We start from the raw sequence: 14,168 nt of genomic DNA on the forward strand, positions 1-14,168 counted from the left end.
CACATATAAATTATGGTGGGCAATCTAAATAAAGCCTTTGATTTAATTCAATACAATGTTTTGTGGGAAATATTTAAAGCATATAATATAAGTAAGATAAGAAAGCTCTGCATTACAGCTTATAAGATGACTATAGATAAGGTGTTAGTAAATGGTTGGTTAAGTGAAGAAATAGTGCTTAAGAAGGGTATAAGACAAGAATGGCCACCGAGTAGCACAATATTTGTGTTGGCAATGAATGTGACCTCTACAATGTTAACAGAGAAAAGGAGAACATGAGATATGTATCTAATGAAGGGAAAAGTATTCCAATTATGTTATCATGTGCAGATGATATATATATATATATATATATATATATATATATATATATATATATATATATATATATATATATTCTTACAAAAATAGCAAAGGACTAAGTAGAGTGATAAACTATGTACAGGAATATTTACAAGTGATAGGATTATACATAAATAAAGAAAACAAACAAGGATTAGGCTTTGGATGAATGTTAGGTGGTATTAAATTTAATATGACAAGCATAAATGTGCTTGGAATATGTTTTGGAAAATAGAAAAATATAGAAATGATATGGAAAGAAAAGTTAGAAATAATGAAAAGTACTTGTAAGTTTTGGAAATAATTTAGATTTTCATTTAAGACAAAATATATTTAATTAATTCAGTTCTACTAGCAAGAATTGCATGGTTAACAAGTGTATTCAGTATCCCTTTAATATACAAGAAAGAAGTTTATAATATAATCTTTAACTCCATTTGGGTATCTAGATTGAACCCAGTTAAAAGGTGTGTTTTGTATGTCAAAAGGGAAGAAGGAGGTTTACAAGTAATAAATCCAATAGTATATGCAGCATCATTATATTTATATAAAGGATTAAAATGTTGGAAGGACAATGATACCTCATTATTAACACATATATTAAGACTTAATGGAATGGATGTATCTCTTGAACTTTACAAGAAAGAGACAATGTCCTATTAATGAAATAATAATTATCAAGACAAAATTTTCTTTTGGAAAATAAAAATCAGTGAGACTGAAAATGAGAGGAAATAATGGTATAATAATATTATGAATACATATTTTGTGTATATCAATGGGAAGAGATGCATAAAGATACAATTGTAGCAATGCATGCAAGAATGGGAAGATGCAAGGATATGTTGGAGAGTCTGGACTTCTTATGGAGACTGGCTATACAGAAACTCCCAGTAAAAGCGAACATGCCTTATTAAAGTAAAAAGGATAGAACATGTCTTTATTGTAGAGAATTTAAGACTAGTGAACATGCTTTTTTAAGATGCAAAAGAATTAAAACATTATGGAAGAAGATTGTTGATTTGAACTATTTAGAGGGGTTCACAGAGGTAAATTAATTAAATATGGATATGACTAAATATGGATATTATAAGAACAGAAGTAGAAACTATATAAAAAGAGTTTATAGAAAAATGTTTTGTATAATATGGTTGATTTGGAACCAAAAGAGTAAAGGAAATTATGTTTAATGAAAAATGGTATTTAGCTACAATGTTAAAAATCTGATTTTGGTTATGGAAAGTAGAGCGGGAGTCACACAATATAAAATGAGTGTTAATTCTTAATGGAGAGGAATTGATGTTATTCTTTGTAAAATTGTAAATAGCGTATATATTGTATATATTGTACATTGTATACTTGAAATGTAAATAAGTATTTTTATAAAATAAAAGATCCCTACTCTTTTCATTGTGAGGGAGAATGTTTTTGCTGCTGCACTTCCTGTTTCTGTTCCTGGTATGGCCAGCTAGGAGAAGCTGTGCAGTAATGGAGGGAAACGAGAATTGGTCTGTTGGTGATAGCACTGGTTCTGTCAGTTGACAGAAAGCTGTCGGAAAGCGAGTGGATAATACAAATTGTCATCATCTAGCTGACTTTAAACCTCAGGATTTTTAAGAAGTTGTTTTAACTGAAATTGCTTCTATAGGTTTGACTGAAGAAAAACTGGTTGGTTTATTGAACAAAGGTAACTTTGTGTGCTTACATATTAGGAACATAACTGCCTATGTATTAACAAAATGGTGGTACTGCTTTGAATAATCCCTGTAACAGTTTTAAAAAATGAACTGACAAAATACATACCCTGATTCCTCTTCTTCCTTTTTCACCCTATAAAAAATCACAAAGAAAGCTTTTTTGAAAATTTTTGAAAACGTATTATATTTTTCTAAATTCATTTACAAATTACAACTATGTATATTTGGTATCATAGCAAGAACTGAATATGGAAAGGACAAATAACTATCACATGGCTAGAAAACAGATTTTGCTTTGCAATCAGGTTTCTTCTTAAAAATGCTAACATAGTTTTCGCCATGATAAAGCAACGTTGGAGTTAATACATTTAAGAAGAAGGTCTAGCAGGTATAGCCAATCTGTATGGAGTGCATACCTCTCAACCTCTTAGTGCAAGAAATCTGGACAAAGCCTGACAAAACATAGGCTCAGATTTTAAATATTGCTCTTATAAATTTAGAAAGTTACTAGAGTAACAGGGTTTGTGTTAATGTACATTCTCTGAAGGATTTGAAGTGTGAAACTCAAATGTATGCCATTATTTAGTGACTTCAGTCCTCAGATCATCCCAGTGGTTTGCCAGAAAACAATACATTTTATGATGGATATACCAAAAATATGAGGCAAAAATCTGGTCTTTCAGTGAAAATCTAGACAGTTGAGAGGTATAATGAAGTTATTGGGTGGCTGTTGAGACTTTTTCTCACATTGGTACTTTATTTATGTTCTGGCAAAGTTTAGATTTTTGATCTAGTGTAGCAATGTTGGTTTTTGCTTACTTGTGGTTGCTGGTTGTTTGCTGCATTAATGCTCCTTATGTCACATAACTTACCTTTTCACCTTTTGGTCCAGTCAGTTCCTGGAATCCAGGATAATCCTACAATATATGATAAGAATGTCAAACAGCTGTAACCTGTACTTAACACTCAAACTCTAAAAGTGATGCATCTCTAGTTAAAAGTTCTATCTAAAATAACTACAATCGTCAGACAAAGACATTTGCAATAAGTTGAAAAATAGCAAAACAGTCCTCACCTCATTGTGTTTACAGATGCCAGGAAGTAAACAGATAGGTGAATAAACAGGTGAGTGAATGAATATAGATGAATGAATAAAAAAAAGCAATGCAAATAAAGTACTGGGTTGTTTTGATGTGAAGTAACACCAACATCATAATTATTGAAATGTACATTTATTACAATACTGTCAATGCATAATTTTCAAGTGACATTCTTGTGATATTTCTGTGTTTTTCATATTTATAATTTTTCTGAAAATGGGAAAATGCAGATATTTTAATTATAGAAATAGTAACATACTCAGGTAGCAGTTATTAAACTAGGTCTAGAAAATATGTTATTTGGTCAAAATTTTATTCTGATGCAGACAGCCTACAAATAAAATCAACGGATAAAGCTGTACCAATGACAGCTGAGAAATCATAACATCAGCTCTCTTAATTGGTATAGAGGGATAAAGCCCTATGACCTACTTAACTAGAGTTCAAACAGTGGCGTGGATGGTGGAGGAGACATGTGGGAAAGAATGAGAGTAACTGACTGGTGTCGGCTCACTCATCCTGGGAGGAGGGAGTGATAGCTAGAGTCAGCTTATCACCATCAAACAATATGAGGTTCACAGGGTGCTAAAATGGCCAGGACAAGTAAAATGGGCTATTAAGCAAGCAGAGACTCACAAGACACTGAATGGCCAGGACCAGGAATGTGGGCTACCAAGGAAGCAGAGGCTGACAAGGCTCTGAAATGGTCAGGGCTGGCAATGTGGTATACCAAGCAAACAGAAGCCCACAAGGCACTGAAATGGTGAGGACCAGGAATGTGGGCTAGGAGCTACTAAACCAGTGATAGCAGCCCTCAGTAGCACAAGTGTAGAAGTAAATGAATGCATGGAGAAAGCACAAGAAGACCTGCAGTGATTCAACCAAGAGCAAGGTCACAAGCACCCTCTTTGGCTGTCTGTATGATGGTCAGCTCTCACCCTTGTGCTGTAGATTCCTCCATGGTGAGGGAATGAAAGGACTCAGAACCACTAGCAGAGTGGGCTGATAGTTAGCAGGTGTGGAGGGAAAAGGCACGTATAAAATAATTATAAAACAGATGTAATTCAAGGTAGTGCAATAATTATCTTAAACATTAAATATTAACAGAGTCAAGCTTATGTACTTGAAACAATAAGTGGAAGGAAATTACAATGGCACAAAAGTTTTAGACAAAACATGAATATTGATTGAACTAACAAAATGAAATGCTAACAGGAAGTAAACAAATTATGGTCCTGCTGACTGCAACATTTTTCTTTGCTCTTATAAAATTTAGCATAGGAAAGTAACAGTTATATTTTAGAAATATCAACCCTTAATAATATTAAGTCCAACAATACTAGTGAAAAGACTAATATCTTACCTCAGTGAATGCCATTTAATAACAAAGATACATAATCAATTTTTAATAATGTACTCTCTAATGCATAGAAATGAGTCAAGTCCTAAGGGCAGAATGTGTCTGAAAAAACTCATATTCAAATTAGAATCTAAAATGGCATAATGACCCACTATTCATAACAGCATATTAAAAAGATAATGTGGACATTGCAGAAACAATGACTAATGCTGTCAACTACAGATGCAATAGTCTTATAATCACCATTTTACTAGAGGCCTGAGAACAGCACCATAGCTGGAAAAAATCTTTGATCTTCTTCTTTTGCATTAACTGTAAATCAAATGTAAAGTAGCAAATGATAGCACAGTCAGCATTACTTATTTAACCTATACGTTGACCATATAAGCCCAGTGGGCAAATTGTCCCTTTTCAGTGGTGACCCAGGAGCACTATCTGGTTAATTTGCTCAATCGTGCAGTAGGGAGATGAAGGTGGAAGGACTCAAACTATGTACTTTTGGCACAGGAAGTAACTCATTAACAGCACAGAGCTTTACCCCTCTGTGCTAATTATCTTTATGCTGTTAACATAATTCTTGCTTCATAAGCAATCAGAAAATTGCATAATGTTAAACGACTAAACAACATTCAGATGAACGATTGTAGTAAAGAAACTATAATCGATCATTTTAGTCAGCTAAATTCACTGACAAGTAGAAACACTCCTCCTCCTATATGTCATTACACATTGTCCTTATCTGGATTTTAAGTTTAGTGGTAGATAAAAAGGCACATCTGTAAGTAAGCATTATTGAATTAGGTATACAATAGATTCAAAGAAGAGATTATAAAGACACTACTGAGACATAAATATTTTAGTATTCTTGGTATTCAAAGCATGAAGGCAAAACTAAATAACCACTGTTGCAAATTATTAAATAAGGTAGGGTGGATTAAAGAAACATTTAGTTACCTCAAGAAAATCCCTAGAGCCATCATCTATAACACCTTTTAAAACCAGTGATAAATATAAACAGGATTCACTATGAATAAGCACTGTACATGACAGCAAAAAGGATTAAAGCTATGCCCCATTAAACAAAGCTGCTTCCTGAGGTCCACTCTTTGCCCCTCTCAGCCTCCATTAGTCTATTATCTGACTCTAGGCAAGTCACTTAAATAGGCATTGCTTTCTGGTCATACCTGAAATGGAGCACTTGTGCCCAGTGGACTTTCTTGTTTAAAAAATAAAACTTGCTTTGGAAAGATACAAGGAATTATTCCTTGCAGAAAGTGCACTGGTTGCTTGTAATAGTCAAACTAAAGAAAAGCAAAGTTGAGAAAAAAGAAAACACTGTGATGTGAATCAGGTAAATATGAGACAAACAAAGCAGTTTGTCTGAGGTATGCTAGTTAAGAAAGAGGTGTAGCGTATCCATTAGGCAGGTGGATCAGCTAAGCAGGCCAAGGAGTTCTCATCTACTATCAAAATCTGAGTTTTTCTATGATGGAATCTATAGAGGGACAGAGGAGAAATAACGTGGGGACATGGTATGACATGCAGCTGCTTAGTGCATGTGTTCAAGTTGGTTCGCAAACAGTTTGTATGTTGCAGTATAAAACAGAAACAGTCAATCAAAGAAGGATGAGTATTACATCATGTGCAAATATCTTTGCCTCCTTTATATAGCTATATCTATCTAAGAATCTATCTATCTATCTATCTATGTCTGTCTATCTCCTTATTTATCTAGCTACATCAGAGTGCATATTGGCATATGCATGTGTAGAGTGCTCAGTATGTGTGTGTGTATGTCTGCAACCTGGCTGGAAAATATGTAAACTGTTTAAAAATGTGTAGGGTGCCTTTACTGCTATATAGCACATTGGAATATTCTCTTAGTAGCTAGCTAAATAATATTTTAATTACCAGTCAGTGTTGTGTATAAGGGCATTGCTTAAACACAGAAAAACATGAAGTTCCTCACTGGAAGATCATCTAAAGGAAGAATGTGGAATCATGTAATGGGAGATAATCTGTTGAGTATGCCTTGTGGAACTTCCTGCTAACAGAGCTGGAAGATAGGCCTGAGAGAGGCCTGTAGCCTTTAAATTTTGTTTTTAAGACAGTCTGTACCCTGGAGAGCTATGTGGACTGTGAATATTAGGATTTGGAAATCCAAGTGTACCGTGACTTTGGCTTTCTAATTCCTTCCTCAAAGGTCTCCTTGGATTTACAATGTAATTTAAAACATATAAATGCAATAACTGAATTGAAGGTACAGTAAAGTGCTCATTATGGGTGCCTCTGAGGCTGTATGGGGATAGAGGGGATAGAAACTGTAAATCAGTTTTATTTTAAGCAGAATGTTAGGGAAAGAAGTCAACACATTCTGATTACAAGAAGTCATTTCAAAACATAAAATAGTACTAGTACATAATTTTATTTTACTGTCTGCTGATAATGCTATTGGTCCTGGTATATCATGTTTTAATGTTAAATAGATCTTTAAATTTAGTGGGTGAAAAATGAAAAATAAGGTTGACCTTCATATTTAAATATTTAGTTCATACAGCAAACTGCTTGCTAAATCTGTAGCAAGCAACTGCTGCAGTCTATGACACACATGGAATGCCAACATGTTGCTTCATTTCAGACTCAAATGAAATACCACCATTCATTTCTGAATGCCTGCAGTGCACTGAAAATCCAATCACATCCCCTAACTCTGTGGTAGGAATGGTTGAGCTCTTCACCCGACCATAGCTATGCTTCTGGCTTATAGTGTTCTTAACCAGTGTCATCACAACTATGTCTGTGGTGCAGTATACTTGAGACCTTTGTTGAGTACTCTTTTTTTTTTCTTACCATGCATCTAGTAGTTACTAAGGACAGATGTGTTTATTAAGAAGGCATTATACAAAATATCACAGTTGTTTACCTTAAGTATTCTTGCATGAAGTAATGGCGGAAAAGGTGGGGGAGGAGGTGGTGGCATTTGTAGTAAAATTCTGCAGTACTGTAATCCATACATATTCACTGTGACAAAGAAACAGTAGCAGGTAAAGAAATGGTTTTTACTACAATGACTGTTAAAAGACAAAGCATATTATATGGTGTTAGCAGCTAACAGTTCTCCATGCACATTATTACACATCAGTGTATGAGAAATTAACTTTTCCAATATCTTTATATAATATACAAAAAACATATTAATAGCACTAAAATCTAAATAAACAAATAAATGAATAACCACAGAATCTTGCACTTCTGTTTGCCTTACCTCAAATATTTCTAATGGTCAGTTATACATTTTTCATGTTACTTGAGACTCTTATTTTTTTTCACTGCTTTAAAATAATGCTTCACCATGGCAATGATAATGATAACATAGTGGACAGAACATAGACTTTCTAGACAAGTACTGAAAATGTAACTGTGGTTGTATCACAAAGAGAGGATCACTGGGCTGGTTTCCACTAAAGTGGTTACCACATGGAATCTATGAACTTCTCAGATCGCAGAGCCTCCCATGTTATAGAACCAGACAGCCACTAGCTGTCATTTTACATCACAACTCTCAAAAAACTGAAACAATTATACCACTTAAGTGAAATTCCTCTATTAGTCTGAGAGACACAGCTTTACCTTAACTGGCATGCCTATCTCTTAGCATACGTTATTCCACTGCTCCTGTCAGTGAGTGGTCACTTTCAAGGAGTAATGAAAACATTGTCTAGGGCCTCTGTAATATGGGTGACTGGCCTCTGGTCAGGGTGACAAGCTTAACATAAAGACACTTCCTGCACCCTCCCAGGAACTCATGCACATGTATAAAATTAGTCATTCTTGTGGCTTATTGGCTGTATTTAATTACATGTACAATTGTGGAAGGTGCAGTTCATATGCTAACACACCCTATTAACTTATGAAAGTCAAAACAACTGCCCAAATTGGGAAATACATTCTCAAAAGGGCAGTTACAGACATAGTATACATATACTTTTTTTTTTACTACTGATTTTATCTGCCACATTATCTGGGAACTTCAAAATTTTATTTTAAAAGATTGTCAGGGATTGGAAACCATTTCAAGATATGGGATAATAGAAGTTTAAACATGCATCATTTATTTTGGAATGTAGTTCACTCACATTATTATGCCAAAGTGCTAAGCCATATAATAGTCTAACAGTCTAGCAATGGAGAAACAATCCACTTTCAAAATAAGAGGAGCAGATTTAGAATGTCTTTAATAGCTTTGACCCTAAATTTCATTTTTGCTGTCAAGGTTTTGCACATTTTTTCTATTAGTATTTATGACCCAGAAGTTGAAAAAGTATGATGGGGTTGGGGCAATGGCAGGGATGGGGTTAGCATACATGAATAGATGCATATCACCCCCCTTGTCTCATTTTCCTCATGTGTGCTGAAAAGACGTTATGTTCTTATCATAACATTCCATCTGTGTTGTTGATCTTCATTCATTCATTACTGATGGGTATCGATTTTGTCCTCGGAACCGAGTTGGCTGTTATAACAAGCTCACATCAGCCAAAAAACTCTTGGGCTAAACTTACCCATAGTGCCCCTCTCTCTGTCACCTCAGATCGAGTTTGCCCGTAAGAAAAAAGGGAGAAAGCGGAGGCTTTATCTGAACAAATTCCCTATCATAAGGTAGGAACAAATCTGAACCCCCAGGAGTCTTTCAGAGGGGGATGACGGGTGGGATGTAATGAATGAATGAAAATCAACAACACAGATGGAACGTTATAGTAAGAACATAACTTCTTTATCTGATGTTAATCTTCATTCATTCATTCATTACTGATGGGACAGAGTCCCTAGCTACTTTATTTCCTGGGAGGCCTTATGGAAGGATATTCCTGAGCACCATTGAACCAAATGATGCTCTCTCCCTGGAGATCAAATCCAATTTGTAATGAGTGATAAAGGTAAGAGGGGTAGCCCATGCTGCTACTGCACAAATGTCATCCATGGAAGCTCTTGCATGGAAGGCAACAGATGTCGCAACTGATCTGGTTGAATGCGCTTTGATCTTAGTTGGTAGAAGAACTTTGTTTTGTTGATAGGTAAAGCAAATGCAACCTCTCAACCATTTAGATAGAGTCACTTTGGAAACAGATTTTCCCAATTTTGGTCCTGAGAAGGATACAAATAATTGGTCAGATTTTTGTAGTGATTTAGTCTTGTCCAAGTAGAATCACAATTGTCTATACACATCAAGTAATTGCAGGGAATATTCTCCTTTGCTAGAAAAATTTGGAAAGAAGACTGGCAGATCAATTGTTTAGTCAACTCCGAAATAACTTTGGTTAAGAAGGTGGGATAAGTCTGGAGTGATACTCTGTCATTATGGAAAACCATGTAAGGGCATTTTATGCACAAGGCCTATAGTTCAGATATTCACCTTGCTGAGGTAATAGCTACCAAGAATAAAGTTTTTCAGGATAAAAATTTTATATTGCAGGTGGCAGCAGGTTCAAAAGGAGGATGCATCAAGGATTGTAGAACCAGTATCAAATTCCAAGGTTCAAATGGCTCTTTGAAGGGTGATCTTATGTGCGTGACACCTTTCAAACAGGTTTTACAGAGATGGTGAGAAATCAAGGCCGAGTCCTGGAAGCCATTATGGAAGTTAGAGATAGCCACCAGGTGTACTGGAATAGTTGAAGCTGATGCTCCTGAATGGAGGAGATTCAATAAATAGTCCAGTACAGAAGTAAGCGAAGCTGAAAAGGGGTCTATTCCCTTATCTCGAGACCAAATTATGAATCTTTTCCACTTGCTGAGATAAAGTTTCCTGGTGGATGGTGGATGGTTTATGGGAAGCTAGAAAAATGTCATATAGAGGGGAGGATAGATTATTTTGCCTGGCAATTACTGCTGTCAGCTTGAGACTCTAAATTTTTGAATGTATCAACCCTTGCGGGTGTGACAGCAATTTCGGAGTTGGATCCAGAATCCATGGTTGGTGTACTAGGTGAGGCCAAAGGACAGGAAAACAAACTTGTCAGGGTCAATAGGGTGCAATAAGAATTACTTTGTTTCTCAACTGAAGAGCTTTCTTTAGAAATTGTGGGATTAGAGGAAGGGGAAGGAAAGCATAAAGAAGTCCCGTAGGCCATTTGTGTACTAGAGCATTCCTTGGGGACTCCCCCTGTGGAGGAATTTGGGCAAAGTAGCTGCTGTATTTGTGGTTTGCGGGGGATGCAGATAGATAGCAGCAAGGCTGGCCACAGCGACTGAAGATCTTTGCCGCTATGACAGGTTTGAAAGAACCACTCATGAGGCAGGAAAATAGATCTGCTCAGTTTGTCTGGAATTTTCATTGGAATCCCCAGGAATGTGCACTGCTATCAGAAAACAGTTGGAAAATATTGCCTATTGTCAAATTCTCATGGCTTCCTGACACAGCGGGTAGGACTTGGTTGCCCCTTATTTGTTGATATACCAGACTACAGACATGTAGTCAGACTGGATAGCAATTGTCCCTGATGGGAGGACAGATTGGAATACTTGCAAAGCTAGAAGCACTGCCCTTAATTCTAGAACACTGATATGCAGGTTGGCCTCCATGGGGGACCAAGTGCTTTGGACTGTCTTTTCCTGGAAGTGTCCCCCACCCCATCAGGGAAGCGTCCATGGTCACTATGGCCTTGGGGTGAGAGGGAGAGAAAGGATGACTCCATAGGACTTTTCCTGGATTCATACACCAAAATAAGTATTGTTTGCATCAATTTGTTATGTGTATCTGAAAGGACATAGGATGAGACAAAGGAGACCACTGTGTTACTAAAAGCCACTGTAGAAGCCTCATGTGTAGTCTTGCTAGAGGAACTATAGTAATCGATGCTGCCATTGATCCTAGTAGCTGAAGGACTGCCCAAGCTGAAACCTTGTCCTGAGAGAGTATCACCCGGAGTTGAGACTGAGTGTCGAAAGTTGCCCCTATGAATTACAGATTTTGAGTAGGAGTCAACTTGCATTTTTTTTTTTCATTTATTGAGATCCCTAAGGATTTCTCTAGATTTAGGGTATAATGTTAGGCTGTAACCAGTAGACGCTTGGTAGGAGTGATAAAGAGCCAATCATCTAAATACAGAAGCACCCAGAATCCTTGCAGTCTCAAGGTAGCTGTCACCACTGTCATACATTTGGTGAAAACTCTGGGGGCTGTAAAGAGACCAGCAGCATTTGGAATTGATAATGGTTGGCTCCCAGCCAGAAGCAGAGGAATCCTCTGGAGCATTTTTCCATTTTTATGTGGTAATATGTATCCTGAAGATTTATCGAGCACATCCAATCATCTTTCTCTAGAAACGGGAGGATAGACTGAGGTATGACCATCCGGAATTTTGTCTGTCTGACAAATTTGTTTAGGATGCTGAGGTCCAAGATTGGCCTCCAGTCCCCTGTCTTTTTTGGCACTAAAAGAACCTAGAGTAGAATCCAGATTCTGTCTGCTCTGGTGGGGCTGTTTGGATGACTCTTTTTAGAAGCAGCTTTTGTATTTCTTGAGCTACTGCTTTCCGTTGAGTGGGTGGAACATCGGGAATATGCCTTAGTGGCCTTGGGTAAAGATTGAAAGAAACATGATAACCTCTAGTAATTATCGTCTGCACCCAAGAATCTGTGGTTATGGAATGCCAGAGAAAACCATTCCATGACTGCTTCTAGAGCTAAGTAATTGGACCACTCCTCAGGAGCAGTGATAGGGCTGTCCAGAGAAAGAATCTTTGGATCCCTGATTATGCAGACCCACTCTGCCTCTGGAGGGGCGTCTTCCAGATGAGTTTCTCCCTGTGCCCTGGGGGGATAACTCACCACATGTGTAGCAGAAAGGACCCTGGGATTTCTTATGCCACATCTTTTCACTCCTCTGATTCCTAGAGTAGAATCATTGAGGGATAGAAAAATGCATGCCCATGGCAGGTAGGGTTTTTCCATCCTTTTCACATCTGGCTAATGTGTCTTTTACCTTTGGGCCAAAAAGAAAAGAGGCTTCCATAGGAGCATTGAGAATGGAAGACTTAAAAGGATCTGCAAAATCACACAGGCACATCAGGGGTAACATCTCATGACAACGCTTGCACCCACTGCTCTAGCCACCCCTTCAGTAGTATGAGAAATCAGCTCCATGGATGAATTAGATATTGACTCCAGGGTGGCAAGCTGTGAGGCAACTTTGTCATGTACCTCATCAGAAGCTGCTCCTGCTAGGGTTCCCGAGAGTTCCGAGATTAGGTCTCTCAGGAGACGAAGAAAATGTGCCAAGTAATTCAAGGACCAAATGGCAAAATCAATGAAGAATAATCACTGCTTCCCTAACATGTCCATTGCCAGAGACTCCCTGTTTGGAGGATGGGCAGTAGGGCTCTCCTTGGTGAGCTGTTTCCTAGTGGCTACTACCACCACCATACCATCTACTGGTAAGCCTTTGGACCAGTGTGGGTTGCCCTCTGGCAGAGAGAGAATTTTGCTTGATCTCTAGGGGATAGGTTCAATAATGTCAGGATTCCTACAAGTGCCCTGCACGATGAGCTGAACTAGGTCATCTGCAGGTGGGGTCACGCAGGAAGTAGAGGGTCAAGCACAGAAAGCCTGCAAGAATACAGACTCCTCAGAGAAAGGGTTGGTGGGCTTCCAGTCTCCCCCGCTGCTTTAAAATTTCCAGTATGTCTCCAAAGAAGATATCCTCAGGTGGCGACCCCCCTTCATCGTAGTCTGTATCTTCGGTAAGGGATTCTTCCAGAGAATCCACGTGCTTCCTCTTGCATGATCTCTTATGGGGTACCTCCTCAGTGGGGATATCTGAAGAGGACTCCAAAGAGTGAGTACCTTATGGAGGGGTATCTTGAGGTTTTCATGCTCGATGTCCCAGAGTAGTGGACTATGTCAGCTGTGGTTCAGAGGACATATTTATATATATGGCACTCTGGCACCAAAGGAACCAGCTGTGAGCCTCCAGAGGCAAGTGCCCTGTCCATCACCTGTAAAGCAGGCCTGCCCGAAGGGGGATGGGAGCCCAGAACCAAGAAAGATAACCTCAGGACCAGGGTCACATCCTGCTCCGAAGAGTCTACCCCCAGGGAAGGAGCAATGAGAGGATTCAGTGCCACCAAAGACAACTGGAACCGTAGCAGATGGCACCATAGAAAAATAAGTTGCCATACTAGGGATCACAGTGCCGACAGACCAGTCATGATCCTGAGGATGGCTTGGCTCCAAGTGATTCTAGAACCATGGGGTAGACTCCGGAGCTATGGTAAGGTCTACCAATGGAACCAAAGAAGCTGGTACCGGGATAGGGGTCTGCGTTGAGGGCTCCGATACCTCCAAGAAGGTCAAAGGAGGAATATATGTTTGAGTCTGTGGAGGAAATTCCTTGGCTCCAGGTGGGAGGGAGGATTTAGAACGAGTTGGAATTCCTCTGGCCTCCAGGAGCTGATCCACTAGTCTCACTATTTCGAATTCCAAAAGACTCCTGGAAGAGCAGGTTGCCATCCCCGACAGAGAATCAGGGCATTCTAGAAAAGGACTGCACTGTTGTCCAAACAAGGGGTCTGCCAATGGGGAGTATCGAGTCTGAGGTAATATTTTGCCCTTTGGAACCGTGGTCAAAGGATCAGCAAGTTGTGTAGGAGGTAGTGACCTGAATTGGGG

The 14,168-nt window shown here is 38.3% G+C and overlaps 1 protein-coding gene across 1 annotated transcript in view; it reads right to left on the reverse strand.

The window, feature by feature from the left end:
• LOC122805018 (acetylcholinesterase collagenic tail peptide-like) overlaps nucleotides 1-14,168 on the reverse strand; it is a 951,363-nt gene that overhangs the window by 865,041 nt on the left and 72,154 nt on the right. The window contains exons 3-5 of the mRNA XM_044075274.1: nucleotides 7,423-7,520; nucleotides 2,912-2,956; nucleotides 2,146-2,172 (exon numbers count right to left, since the gene is read on the reverse strand). Of these exons, the coding sequence (XP_043931209.1) occupies nucleotides 2,146-2,172; nucleotides 2,912-2,956; nucleotides 7,423-7,520 (170 nt within the window). The remainder of the gene's footprint in view (nucleotides 1-2,145; nucleotides 2,173-2,911; nucleotides 2,957-7,422; nucleotides 7,521-14,168) is intronic.

This window comes from Protopterus annectens, chromosome 6.part0, assembly GCF_019279795.1.
Source record: "Protopterus annectens isolate FY-2018-M chromosome 6.part0, PAN1.0, whole genome shotgun sequence".
NCBI classification, from domain to species: domain Eukaryota; kingdom Metazoa; phylum Chordata; order Ceratodontiformes; family Protopteridae; genus Protopterus; species Protopterus annectens.